The sequence below is a fragment of the Lipomyces doorenjongii genome, assembly GCF_038497915.1.
Source record: "Lipomyces doorenjongii strain NRRL Y-27504 unplaced genomic scaffold V1508scaffold_116, whole genome shotgun sequence".
NCBI classification, from domain to species: domain Eukaryota; kingdom Fungi; phylum Ascomycota; class Lipomycetes; order Lipomycetales; family Lipomycetaceae; genus Lipomyces; species Lipomyces doorenjongii.
Window position 1 is genome coordinate 1 of NW_027118183.1, and position 13,677 is coordinate 13,677.

General features: G+C 45.9%; 4 protein-coding genes across 4 annotated transcripts; 2 read left to right on the plus strand and 2 right to left on the minus strand.

Moving 5' to 3' along the window:
- The first annotated feature begins 573 nt into the window (after positions 1-573).
- Positions 574-1,406, plus strand: V1508DRAFT_427294 (uncharacterized protein). The gene is made up of 3 exons (XM_066941664.1): positions 574-966; positions 1,018-1,074; positions 1,141-1,406. The coding sequence occupies exons 1-3, from the start codon at positions 672-674 to the stop codon at positions 1,158-1,160; spliced, it is 372 nt and encodes a 123-aa protein (XP_066792594.1). The 5' UTR covers positions 574-671; the 3' UTR covers positions 1,161-1,406.
- A 525-nt stretch (positions 1,407-1,931) lies between these two features.
- On the minus strand, positions 1,932-3,262 carry V1508DRAFT_458346 (OPT oligopeptide transporter protein-domain-containing protein; the record flags this gene model as incomplete). Its single annotated transcript, XM_066942716.1, has 4 exons — positions 1,932-2,200; positions 2,238-2,416; positions 2,486-2,939; positions 3,140-3,262. The coding sequence occupies 4 exons, from the start codon at positions 3,260-3,262 to the stop codon at positions 2,057-2,059; spliced, it is 900 nt and encodes a 299-aa protein (XP_066792595.1). The 3' UTR covers positions 1,932-2,056.
- Positions 3,263-7,044: 3,782 nt separating this feature from the next.
- On the plus strand, positions 7,045-9,629 carry V1508DRAFT_361570 (OPT oligopeptide transporter protein-domain-containing protein; the record flags this gene model as incomplete). Its single annotated transcript, XM_066937194.1, has 2 exons — positions 7,045-7,854; positions 7,908-9,629. The coding sequence occupies 2 exons, from the start codon at positions 7,045-7,047 to the stop codon at positions 9,627-9,629; spliced, it is 2,532 nt and encodes an 843-aa protein (XP_066792596.1).
- Positions 9,630-10,247: 618 nt separating this feature from the next.
- Positions 10,248-11,240, minus strand: V1508DRAFT_427299 (fibronectin type III-like domain-containing protein). Its single transcript, XM_066941665.1, has one exon. The coding sequence runs from the start codon at positions 10,973-10,975 to the stop codon at positions 10,430-10,432; it is 546 nt and encodes a 181-aa protein (XP_066792597.1). The 5' UTR covers positions 10,976-11,240; the 3' UTR covers positions 10,248-10,429.
- Positions 11,241-13,677: the final 2,437 nt, after the last annotated feature.

A 13,677-nucleotide genomic window follows, 5' to 3' on the forward strand; every position in this document is an offset into this window, starting at 1 on the left:
CCATATCCGCCAACTTAAAATGCGGCGGATATTTATTCGAGGCGGATAATTTGGCGGATAGAATCCGCCAATATCCGCCATCCGTCACAGCCCTGGATTTGTTGAGGGATATGTGGCAACGAGGAAGTTTTTTAATGTATTTGTTAAACTATTATATTTTAAATATTGCGAATAATTACGAATAAAATTTTTTTTCGCATTCGCATTCGTATGCATGAAACATCCAAATATTCGCATTCGAATTGCGAATATTCGTACGAATGCGAATATATTCGTCATTCGTGTCCACCCCTAAAAATAATATAAATTATTTTCTTTACGTCACGTAGTCGAAGGAATTAATTGTAGAATTTCGCTGTGCGATGGAAACTTCTTCCCTGGCCATAAAATATACGGTCGATTCATTTCATTTCGGGGTTAGGTCTTGCAGAACTAGAGTATGCAAGAATTTGGCCCTAACCGCACGCAGATTAATTTCCGACGATCGTAGCCGCATGCGGCGCACGCGGCTATGACGCACTTCGGTGACGACTCGAGACCCATTGATCAGCCGTTACACTCGCGACGTCTGAGGTTCCTAATTTATCAGTCCGAGTCTTTCCTAATTTATCAGTCCGAGTCTCGGCTATTTCCTAGTCCGACCATCACATACCAATTTAACCCTTCACTCTATGGAGAAGGTCCAGACAGAGTTCCAAGGCGCCCAGCCGAAGACAGAGGCAGATGCTACTCCAATCGCTCAGCCACAGATAGAGGCAGCTCTTACTCCAATTGCCCAGCAGAATACGCAGCCGGCTTTCACTCCAGGCACTCAGCCCGCTGTTAGCTATTATCCAACGCCACCCCAGCCCTATACGTTATGGTTGGGACCCAATGCTGCGCTTCCTCCTGGTCATCCATGCACACTTGGGGGTCATATCATCGAGTCGAAGTTCACGGGTTGTGGAATTGCCTGGGCGATCCTATGTACGTACCAGAAAGAATAATTAGTTCAAGTGCTTATCTTGGCATTTTTAGGTTTCCCTTGGGGCTTGATATGCTTGTTCAGCGACCGCAGGAAATACTGCGTTCAATGTGAGTAATTCCGGCGTCTCCTTTTATTGACACCATGGTCAGAGACTAATTGTGCATCGTGCGAAGGTGGTAAGACCTTCCCTTAGTAACCGACAGAAGTATTTGAGGAGGCATACTGCTGCCTACTAGTTGTTCGTACTGTATTCCTAGTTCGCAGTTATGCATACAGAGTATTAAAAGTGATTGCCTTAATTAATGTGTTGAAATGACAACTCAATACTTGCTCTCAAATGACAGCCACCGCTGTTGAAAAGACAAGTCAATACTCTTAGACGCCTAACAATAAAAGCAATTTGTATTATACTCTTATGAATGGGATCGTTGAGGCGTGGGCTAAACCTCCATGTTTAGGTTGTATTTAGTGTCCATGGCGGCACTATATAAAAAATTCGTAGGAAGTGCCCTAGGGAGACTAACTAACAAAATTGCTGACTGCTGGAATCAATGACTAAGACTGTGACAGCACATACATCGACGTCAGGTGCCTGAGTATGCGTCCTCGTTTACTTCTTGCTACCTGAACCCAAATACAGTCGGAGGGCAACTGAACGCATAAACATAAACATCGCGTTTCGATCTTCAGTAATCTCGAAACACCACCTACCCAACATTCGCTGGTATTATCTGTGGTAAGCCCTCCCTGCATCATTATTGAAAATGTTGTGGTAATGTGTAGAACACTCTAGCCTACGATCGTAGATTGTAGAATATTCTAGTGAGATGTAAGCATGACGCAATTGGGTATTGGATGGAATGCCTATAAGTTCCAGAAGGGAATGACTCAATTATATATAGAGGTCATAGGAACCTGCTGTCATGTATACGTTTGTTCGCTATTATTGTGATTCCTCCTGAACCCTCACTTGTGCTCTACGCACATTACACTAATACTAAGGAACAAGAATCTGAATGAGAGAAGATTGGCTTGTATACCTCCAAATATCTCTACTCTTACGTTTCTTATTACAAACGTTCAACTACCTTACATGATGCTGCGTTCGCCAAGTTCTATATATGTACGTTCCTGACACAGAATGCCAAATTCACTGCCAAGTTTTTGGTCCAAAGGTTTCGCCTTCGGCAACCGTCCATGACGCAGACGAGCCCGTACCACCATCAATTCCAGCTGCCGGCACCGTCCGTCCCCACCAATTAATTTCGACGTTGGTGACCTGCAGCGAGACGAACACCAATATAGCACATAATGCAACACCAGCACTAAGTGCGGCGGACAACACGAAGTTGTACCTGGTCCACCACATCAGGTAGTGACGACGGATGTAGTACATGAAGATAAATGAGACCTCGAAACCAGGCGTGAAGTACGACAGGTTGTATCCAGCTCATGCCAGCGATGAACATAATCGGGTTGAATTCTTGGCAAAGGGGAAGTAGCGCATAGCTTAAAGACGAATATAGTAAACTGGTGCACCGATACAAACGTCGATGTAGAACGACCACTTAAGCATCGGATATAACTCGCCGAAGACGCGTTTCGGACCGACGACGCCCCAAACAAGAGTACCCGTATACAGGGCATTTGGGAAGGGGCAGGTAAATCTATTCGACTGGTCTGATGCACAGAGGGAGGGGAACGAGCTAATCAGGACGTTGTTAGCCGCGATGGAAACGTCTGGATGACGGTCGCAAGCACCTGGCATCGAAGAAAAGCGCGAGGGGGAATCTTCGCATAATGACCCATATTTTTGCGAACTTATCAAGCTATCGGCTTGGGCATCAAAGTTCCATTCAAATACGCGGCACATCATGTTTGCAATAGCGTGCTCAGGGACCATGTATCCGGCAACGATGATAGCAATATCGTTAAATCCTAACTCATAACCGGTGATGGAGAAACGATCGCACTGGGAAAGATAAGGAAGATACAGATGACGATGATGACGATGTTCTCTTATGCTTTTTGCTCTGCCGATGCCGATCTGCTTATGGCTTATACTTGTAATTCAATACACTTTAATAGTCTTTATCATAAGACCCTGACAGCGCTTCTTCAGTATGGGATAATCTTTAATTGGGTATGTTTATATCAAGATCTAATTATTACGCAAACTGAACCTAGGTCGGAGACAGTCACATCGGCCTCCATCGTGAGATCCGAGATGGAAGCCTCCACGTTCGCCTCCCCCATGACATAGTCGTCGGTCTTTTCATTCTTCTCGTACTCCATTCCGTCTACCGGTAGAGAGAGACAGGGGGATGAAACTGGTAGGGTATTAACACCAATAATGAATACTACTGCAAGGAAGACGACGAAAGAGGAGTGGATACCAAAGAATTGAGCTACCCAACGAATTGATAGCTACCCAAAAAGAAAATTAAATAAAGCGGAATCCGGCAAAAAAAAATGGTGAGAAGCATAGCATACGGCATGGCGCGAGCAGAACTTATATAAGATGCGCTTTGTGCTTGGAAGGTGGAAACAAGCTGGTGCATAATATCGGGTGGTCTAAGAAAGACAGATTAGATTAGGGAAAGGCTTGTGCTCCTGACACCGGACGGACCAAGTCCTTGATCTGAGCAACCGCATACCTAAGATGCCGGCTCGGGCGATGGTTCAACACGTCCCGCCGCACGGGACCAGGGTTGATAAACCCGATGATAAGAGGCCGGGCGTGACATGGCTCGACGATAAGCGGCCGGTAGTGATAAGCTGCTAAGAATTGAGTTTACCTTTGGCGCAGTCGTGTTTGAGTTTGTTAGCTAGGTGTTGGCGTAGTCTTAGCGTTAGAAAAAAACTCATAAATTATACAAGGCTAAGTGAGCTAGTGTGAGCTACACATGAGCTAGTCAACAGATGACCAGTTGGGTCGCTACTTTGCCGGCTTATTGCATGTCAGCAGTCCAACTTGTATCCATTCCATCACTATCATATATCAGCGACGTACGAGAAGAAGTTCCGCGAGCTCGCGACAAAGGTCGGCTAGGTTTCGGTTCCGAAGCCTCGGATGAAATCGAGCATGAGATCAAGAAGCACGGCGGCGAACTTGTCACGGATTCCGTAGAGATTCCAAACTCGATCGCAAAGACGTATCCTGTCGAACACGAGTCCGAATGCCGACACCGGCATGCAAGGAATATGAGACGCTTGAGAAGGCGTCAAATCGGCATATTGTGTTTGCTTTTAGTTTGTATATGAATTTATTTGTGAAGCGTTGAGGATTTTGGGCTCCAAGCTAGTCAATTTTATCAGAGAACCGCTGAGGCTTATCGGTCGGCGTTACGTGTTCGGTCGGCGTTACGTGACTTTTTCCCAGTTTCAGGTACGCCGAGTTCTATGCTCGATGCCCGGTCCCTAATTTAAGCCTCGTGCTCTCTGTGCACGTCCGTTCCGCAACTCCAGGCCCCGGCAAATCGATAGCACGCCCGTCAATTAATACAAATCTGCGCGATTTCAAAAGAAATGGATTGGGCGGGACAATTGAGCGGATTTAGAAGTACTATGTACAGTATTACCGCCAAGACCAGGAGACAAGTACCAATACCGCCGCAGCAAACGCCGACTGACCGACGAGTCTTATTCGACAGCCCTAGGAAGCGCCACTTGCCTCAATATTACCGTACTTGATTAACCCTCCAGCGGGCCGGTCTATCCGCCTTTGGGCGGACGCTGACGAGTCAGTGTTAACACCTGAGCTCTGCATGGGATATCTACGGATGTAAATAAGCCGCCGGGCTTCTTTCCAAGCACCGTGCCGATCATCCAAGGTGTCACTTAATTCCTTTGCACTAGTACTCTGGTCGATGAGATTGGCATCTCGTGCAGCCTGCCGCCTGACTAGATATCTGACGGGTCGAGTCAGTGGGATAGCTCCCTTGGCTGCTGATGGCGCATCTAGTTTAGTCCCAAAACTGTACCTACTCCATAACTGGAGCTTCCGTGGAGGTCGAAAGGCAGCATATATTGCGAAGACATACAAGTCACACAGTCGATTACCTGTAACAATAGACTTCAGTAAATATAATGAGACAGAGCAAGACATGCCTGAGGAAGCCGAATGATGAGTCATTTCTTTCTTGAAATGTGCGTTGTTTCTGATACGCCGTATATTTGCACTAATATGTGCTAGTTATGCAGTCAAAATTATGAAGAGAAATAGAGTTTTTCTGGGACTAAACTGGATGCAGCCTAACAATATGCGGCTCAGATGCATATCGCCGATGGCTCCGCACCGTATCTACGGTCTATCGGCCATTTGCTTTATCACCAGGCCCGGGCTTCTTATTCATCAGTCGTGTAGATCATATCAACCGCGACGCCGGTTTGGTCAATAACAATTTTCAATGTGAAAGTTAAGAAGGATGTTTCATCTGCCTCATCTTTTGTGGCCATGTTTCTATGGATATTTTTAGGTCTGTTCCCGATTTGACGATTTGCCGGTATTGCCTATACTATATCGGCAAATTCCTTGACAAAATCAACCTTCAAGCTACAGTATAGTTATCTGTCTACAGCTGACAAATCTGACTAATGAGTTGTCAGCAGCCTCTACGATGGAACTTTCTATAGGTGTAGAGTGCACAGGGAAGCGACGCGCCGAATACGCAGATATGCTCAACGGAGAGTACTCAGTGGTGATGATATGAAAGAGCCTACTACGCTAGAAGAAATTAAGAGCTGGCCTGACAGAGACAAATGGGTCGTGTGACTCAGCCAGATCGTTCATGGATAATGATAGTGGGATTTGGTCCCTCTCCACAACGAAAGGCAATATCATCCAAGTGGGTGTTTAGGACTAGGATCAAGTGCAAGAGGGAGATGTTGAACGCTACAAGGCTCGGCTAGTGGTCAGAGGATTCTCTCAAGTTGCCAGCGGCGTCTGCTCGGATTTTGTAGTCCAGAAGTGCTCTCGATACTGTGATTGGCGCCGGATGAGGATGACCTCTAGAGGCCGGCGATCGTCGGGCACATGGGATATGCGATGCAATGCAAGTGAGCGATATTTTTGGCCTAACACCCTAATACTGTGCGATGTGCTTAGGGCTCTCGACCAAGCCGGACTCAGTGCGGCGGGCTCGGCTCCGTTGCTCAGCATAAGGCATGACTGCAGATAGCGTGTTAGCTGCATTTGAGCACCTGGCGTGAGTCGCAGAATACCTGAGCTCACCTATCGTAGCTGTCGCGTGGTTAGACCACTAACTCGAATCGTAGATAAGGACGGAAGGCTAGTCACGGATAGCGCAAAGATAGCAAAATGGTCAGCGCCTAGCGCGATCTACCCACCGATATGCTTTGCTCGGACCTTGGCCGGCTTTCGGGGACGAAATCCATCTCGGCATGGCACAAGGACAAGGGTTGTTGCCGAGGGAATGACTTTGAGTCGCTACTACGCTCTTCAACTGGGACAGGGTTCGGTATCTCAAATGAGATTTTGATAAGGACGAGATTGATTGCACTGTATAGGATAATAAGGTTTCTCAATATAACTTGCATTTAAGCGTTCTAATATACGAAAGCTGGAAGGCGTCAGTTATGCATACAGGGCCGTATGGCTTTCCGGTATGTTCCTGCGGTTTGGTTTATGTGCCGCACTCTCATGAATGTCCCGCACTCCCCGATACATTACGCCCATCCAGCTTACTTGTGGCGATAAACTAAAAACAAACTTTGAAACTCGTTGCTTCTAACAGTCTATCTCTTATCTGCTAACTTGTCTTGGCTCCCTCGATACCCGTAGATTATCTGACATCCTTCCACCAGCCAAGCTCGGGGCACATTCTATATGAGTTCTGCTCCAGCCATCTGACATACCTTTTTACGTAGCAAGTTTCGTCGTCGGATTCTGCTTAAGGTTCTCTCTTCTTTGAGTGGTGGAATTCTTCGGTGTCTACTTTGTTTTTTGCCTTCCTTCAGCTGGACAAAAAAAAACGATGGAGTACGAGTCGAGTGAAAAGAACGACGAATATGTAATCGGGGAGAAGAAGCTCTTTCCTGAGGGAAAGATCACGGACATGAAGCTAGAGGCAGATGTCGTTGTCTCAGACCTTGACATTCCAAACCTTCGTGAGCGTGCTTACGAGCGATTTGCATCCGAGACCCATATTGATTTGCACGATATTCTTGACAATGACCATGTCGTGCAGTACCTTTTGGAACTGATGACTACTATGACAGTGGGGGAGGCCATGACAACCCTGACAAATATGGAGAACTTCCATTCTGACGATTTCAATTTTCCAAAGGTGACGTTAGAAAAGGTGCGGGCTCTACTGAATGGCGAGGACTACTGCGGCCTAGACCATGAGACTTATATTCTCGACCTATTAATTCAGGCTACCGTACTTAAATATCACTCTCCCTATCCAGAAGTTCGAGCTGTTTGCGATCCTTTTGACGATGTTAATACGCCTGTGGAGACTTTCCGTGCTTATTTTTTGGGAATTGTCTGGGTTACTATTGGTTCCTTTATCAATCAGCTGTTTGCCAATCGTCAGCCCTCGCTCACCATTGGATCTACTGCTATCCAGATCTTGCTGTTCCCTTGCGGCAAGTTCTTAGCCAAGGCGTTGCCTGATTGGGGTATCACGGTCTTCGGCAAGCGCCATTCTCTGAATCCCGGTAGATGGAATGCGAAGGAGCAGATGTTGGCTACGCTTATGGTACAAGTTGGATCTACTTCATCTAATTTTATCAGCTACATTCTCGTCATTCAACTTAAGCGCTTCTTCGGGCAGACTTGGGCGAACTTTGGCTTTATTTTCTTTATGAACTTTTCTACTCAGTTTTTCGGTTATGGTCTTGCTGGATTATTGCGCCGATGGGTAGGCCAGTCTTGCTTTTTTTTGGTTTCTGAATCTTATTAACACTGTCGAAGGTTGTTTACCCCTCAAAAGCTATTTGGCCATCTCTGTTACCAATCGTGATGCTTAACAGGACCCTTTTACAGCCGGAAGAGAAGCACTCTATTCATGGATGGACCATGACCCGTTACAAGTTCTTCTTCATTGTGTTGGGTTGTATGATGGTGTACTATTGGCTCCCTGGTTTCATTTTTACCGCTCTCAGTACCTTTAACTGGATGACCTGGATCGCCCCCAAGAATAAGATGCTTGCAATCGTTACTGGTTCTGGTGTTGGTCTTGGATTCAACCCGTTGGCTACCTTCGATTGGGGTGTGATTGCTTACTCTAATCCCCTCGCTATTCCGTTTTTCTCGCAATTCAATCAGTTTGCTGGTATGGTGGTTTCGGGACTGATCATGCTTGGCTTGTACTTGCGAAATTATAAGTGGATGGGCTATCTTCCTATTAATTCCACACGATCCTACGACAATACCGGCGCGACTTATAATGCCTCGAGAATTGTCAACCCAGATCTGACGCTAAACGTTGAGGGTTACAAATCCTATTCGCTGCCTTTTATTTCTATCGGTTATGTCATGATTTACGGTTCTGAGTTTGTGATGTTCACTATGTCATGGGTTTACGTCGTCTTGGCAGAGTACCGACATTTGAAGTCTGCTTTTGCTGGTTTTTTCAAAAGTCTGCGCAATCGTAAGGCATCTAACTACGAGGCTTACGATGATCCACTCTGCAGATTAATGGCGAAGTATCCTGAAGTGCCTGACTGGTGGTACATGGTTATTCTCCTTGTCGCGCTAGCCTTTGCTATCATTGCTTGCCAGGCTTATCCCACGAACACTCCCGCGTGGGCTATAGTTGTCATTATGGTTATTTGCATGTTCCTTATTTTCCCTAGTGCGATTGTTTTCTCGATCACTGGTTACGAGTTGGGATTTAACGATATTGCTATCATCGTTGCCGGATACATGGTGCCTGAACACGCTATTTCAAACATGCTTTGTCGTGTCTTTGGATGGAATGTTGATGCCCAGGCCGATAGTATAATTGGTTCTCAAAAGTTGGCTCATTACGCAAAGATTCCCCCTCGCGCTTTCCTACGAGCTCAGTTGCTTGCAACGCTTATCCAGGTGTTTATCACTATGGTGGCGAATGTCGTCCTGACTTCCTCATTCGATGATCTCTGTTCTCCCGATCAGAGCAATAGATTTGTTTGCCCCTTCCCTAATGCTCTGTATACAGCTACTCTTGTTTGGGGTGTCGTCGGTCCGAAGCGAATCTTTGCACAGCTATATCCTATGCTTAAGTGGGCGTTCTTGATTGGTGTTCTTGCCGGTGCTCCAGTTTTCTATCTCCGTCTCTTGGCTATGAAAAAGTTTCCCTTTGTGAAGAATTTCAATCCTATCATGTTCCTCGCAGGAATGAGCTGGTGGAACTCTGGATATAACCTCTCTTACTTCACGCCCGGCTTCCAGGTCTCTTTTATCTTCATGTACTATATTCGTCGTCACTACCTGACCTGGTGGACCAAGTACAATTTCGTGCTGTCCGCTGCACTTGGTGCAGGTGTTGCACTATGTGCTGTATTGGTGTTCTGCACATTGCAGGTCACTAATGTCGATATCAACTGGTGGGGAAGAACCGTGTCGGGTGCTGGAGTAGATGGTGGTACCTACCCGTCGAATATCTTCACACTTGCCGAAGGTGAAACGTTTGGACCAGCAACCTGGGAGTGAAATTGGCATTTTGTGTCATAAAAATTGGTGAACGACTTTATTAATTAGAAACCTAACCTCATGCGTGGTAGAGGTATTAAGCCAATTTTTCTCTTTCACATTCTTGTTCTTGTTCTTGTTTTTCATGTTACATGTTTTTCAGTATTTGTATAAATATATAATAATCTAGCGCTAAGTTTGACGTTAAGACATCTGTTATAAAGGAAAAACTCTGATTATTGAAAATTACTCAATTGTAAGAGACATTGGACTTTCTGGACACACCTCAAAACAATTGCGAAAGGCGGCCTGGCTACAATAATAAATTGCGTTGCCGCTCAACTAGCATTTGAAAGCCGATAGAAAAGTAAGCCAGCTTGTATATTCGTGACAGCGAGCTTTAATTGATCTTGCCTAATATAGTGTGGAGTCTTGTTGATGTCAATGTATCTAACCATCTTTCAGCGTAGTCTCGCTCGTCGTCTCCTCGACATGAACGCTGAATGTTTGTTAGCACTTAGCAGTTCGGGATAGTGAGTACTGGAGCCTAGTGTATGAACAGTAGAGCACACAGATTACATTATCATGCATCTATGTAGAGTGTTGAGTTGTTTGTTTCAACGTGGATATACATTGATGCAAGCTACGATGTAATGTTAATTGATTAGGAGAACTCCAGAAAATGGAGAGAGAATTAATCCACGCGCTAAGGCTCCATTATTACCTAAGTGTCCGAATTACAATCCATCCCACCAGTAGGTCTTCTCAGTCTTAAACTAACATTGAGTTTAATGTCCGCACTCGATGTTCCAACCAACACATCATATGTATCTTTTCTCGCTAATCCACGCCTTCGCAGTCTCGTCCCAGAATGAGGTCGCGCGCTTGAGCTCTATGACAATTTCGACTATCTTACTCTGGCCAGGCTCAAGACTGACCTTGCTGAAAACTTTCAGCTCCTTCGGTGGGCGACCGATTGAAGGGTTGCGCCGGTGGATATAGACCTGAACGACTTCGGATCCTGCGGGGCCCTGCGGGGCCGGAGACGTTGGTGACGTTTGTGGTGACCTTGAGCTCGTCGTCGATTGCATCAGTCTTGACGGCGAGGTCCGATACTTCAAAAGTAGAATATGAAAGGGCGTGCCCGAAGGGGAAGGGAACAAAACATCCCTCTCCATGGCCTCGTAGTATCGGTATCCGATATAAATATCTTCGCCGTACAGAGTCCGGCCGCGTTGGGACCGGTAGTTGAGATAGGCTGGATTGTCCTGGACCTTAACTGGGAAAGACCGCCTTAAGCTTGCCCGTCGCATTGACATCGCCAATAAAACATCAGCAAATTCCGTTGCCTGTCTCGTTACCGCCATACCATGCCTCGACAATCGCGTTGGCCTTTAAAATCCACGGCATCTCTACCGGAGGACCAGTCTGCAACACGACAACCGTATTTGGGTTTGCTTCTAATACAGCAGCAACCAGGGCGTCGGTTTTGGCGGGAAGCTTCATGTGTCCACGATCAAATCCCTCAGACCCAGTCTCCACTCAAGCCAATACTAAGAACAACCTGGTCGACTGACTTTGCCGGATGAACAGCCTTTTTTATCTCTATCTAAGGTTTTAGGGTTCAGGGTAAGTTCGATTCCCCCGGACAGAGAAACGGAATAACGGCACTATTTGAAACTGACGATACGGTGGTACTAAATGATATACCTATATCGGTCTATATGACAACTTTTAGCCCAGAAATGCAGTGGTCCACCAACTTTACAGCATTCAATAGATATGCTGGATACAGTATCAAATAGGTGCCATCGTTATGGGTGGAAGAATAGGGAACTTTTCACTGATGCTGAAACGACGATGATTGCAGACGTCAATAGCAGTATTGTATCCTCGTTAATTGAATCCTCCATCCCGCAATACGCAGAGTTGGGGCACCCTTCACAGACTAGGCGAAGTGTATGAACAGATAGCTGTCAAGGTGTCCATAGCGTACTATACTGATATGCAGGTTGGATCGTACGATATAGCTGTCTATGAGTAGAGAACGGAGTACTCTGTGTCAAGCGCAACATACAGTCTAGATAACAGGAAAATACTTGTGCCGGGACTAAATATCCTAACCGATACCCACTGGCCATTTGGGGAATATCCTACAGATACACCGTCAATATACGGTTACTGGGCAGACACCTTTGTAATGATACCGCGCACACTGGAGCCACTCCTCACACAAATCTATGATATTCGACAATTACAAGGAAGTGTCTATAATCAAATCACGGAGACGGTGCGAGATGGAGTGATAAACGGTGACGGACTCATGTATACAAGTACGGAATACGTGACATTCTATGATGTGCATATCCCTTTACTCTTAGTGACAGTAACCACACCGTTGGTAGTACGGGATTCTCAAATTTCGCAAAGTTCACTAACATGATATTTGAATTTCGTAAATGGACTTGCTGTATGTAATGGACCCAACTTTTCGGTCATCCGCGCTACATTGTGAGTGTGTATGCCATCGAGTATGATACAGATTGTTCCACAATGTGCGAGTTGAGGGTTAGGGCTACTGTGACCCTAACCCTACTGCATTCTGATTGTTTTTCAATTTAATTAGAGAATATACGAATTATCCGCCAAATCCGCCATCTGTATCCGCCAAATCCGCCTATCCGCCAATCCGCCTACAGCCCTGAATGAGCCCACTTAACACATATGCAAATCCGCTACGTAAGTAACATTACATTATAATATCTACCAGATTGGAGCGGGCAATTTGAGCGCTATAGAAGTAAAATGTGGTTCAAGGGGCTAAACCATGCCTGAAAGCATGAGCCGCACAGTTCATGCATGGTTCAGGATGGGTGGTTCTGTATGCAACGACCGCATAAAATTCAGCGCTGGGTGACACACCTGGACAGCATGAATTTCGAGTACACTTTTGGTCCTCAAGGGAGCAACTGCCAGGCACTCAAGTAGGCGTGCTACTCGCATACAGCCAGAAGGCCAGGTACCAAATCTTCGCTCCGCACTGCGACGTCGATTCTCTTCATGATCCCACTCTCAGGAACTTGCTGTGAAAGATCCTGAATCGTAGATGAAGAATAGTAGATTGTCTGTGAAGTTCTTGAATTGAAAACATCATGAATGCAGCTCTATATATACATGAATCATTGTAGTAGCTAACAAGGTAAAATATAGATGACAAATAAAGATGACAAATATAGATGACAAACAATGATGACAATGATGACAAGTGGAGGTTGAATCTGCACTTCCAACAGTTCGGTGCCTCGTTAAGCCTAGCTATATCAGTCAAAATATGGTACCGAGGTTTCACAGTATATCGACTTGGCAGACATATTTTCTGGCAACAAGGACAAACATGAGAATGGTCTCATCCTTCTGGGCATCGTCCACGAAAGATACTCAAAAGCCAAGAGGACCGGGTCCGACCATGATACAGCCCGCAGTTTCCTTCTCTATACCGCGGCTGCGTTATATATACTCTCATTCAAAGGTAATGGCAGGTCAACAGACCAAAGACGAATTAGACGCAAGTTACCACTCTCTAAAGCATTTACGATATGTGGGCAACGCTTCCGGGTCGAGGCCAGAGCTCCCTGTCTATTCAACTATACCGAACCTTTGAAAATATGCTGAATACAGAGAGGAAGCGATCTTATGAGCCATTCATCGTCCCAACAGGAAGGGCTCCCGCGATTGTGGGGCTATACCCGAATAGATCAGCAGCCGGGACCAAGAGCGGACGCAAAAGTCCAGGCTTGCTCTCTTCCAAAGCGGGAGGGAATCAAATGATATCCATGAATGGAATCCTGTGGGAGCTGGACTCTCATGCGTCAAATTTGCGCCATTTGGTTATTGAAACTAATTCGGTGCCGCTGGGGCCCGACATGTATCCTAGTACTTAAAGTATGGTCAAACACAATTTAGCAGTCGAGCGTCGTTAAATAACCATGGCCATCTCTTCCACCTCCGTTAAAAAAAACTTATAAGGAGGACAGTAGCTCCTGACATTCGCAAAAGATCTCCCGATCCT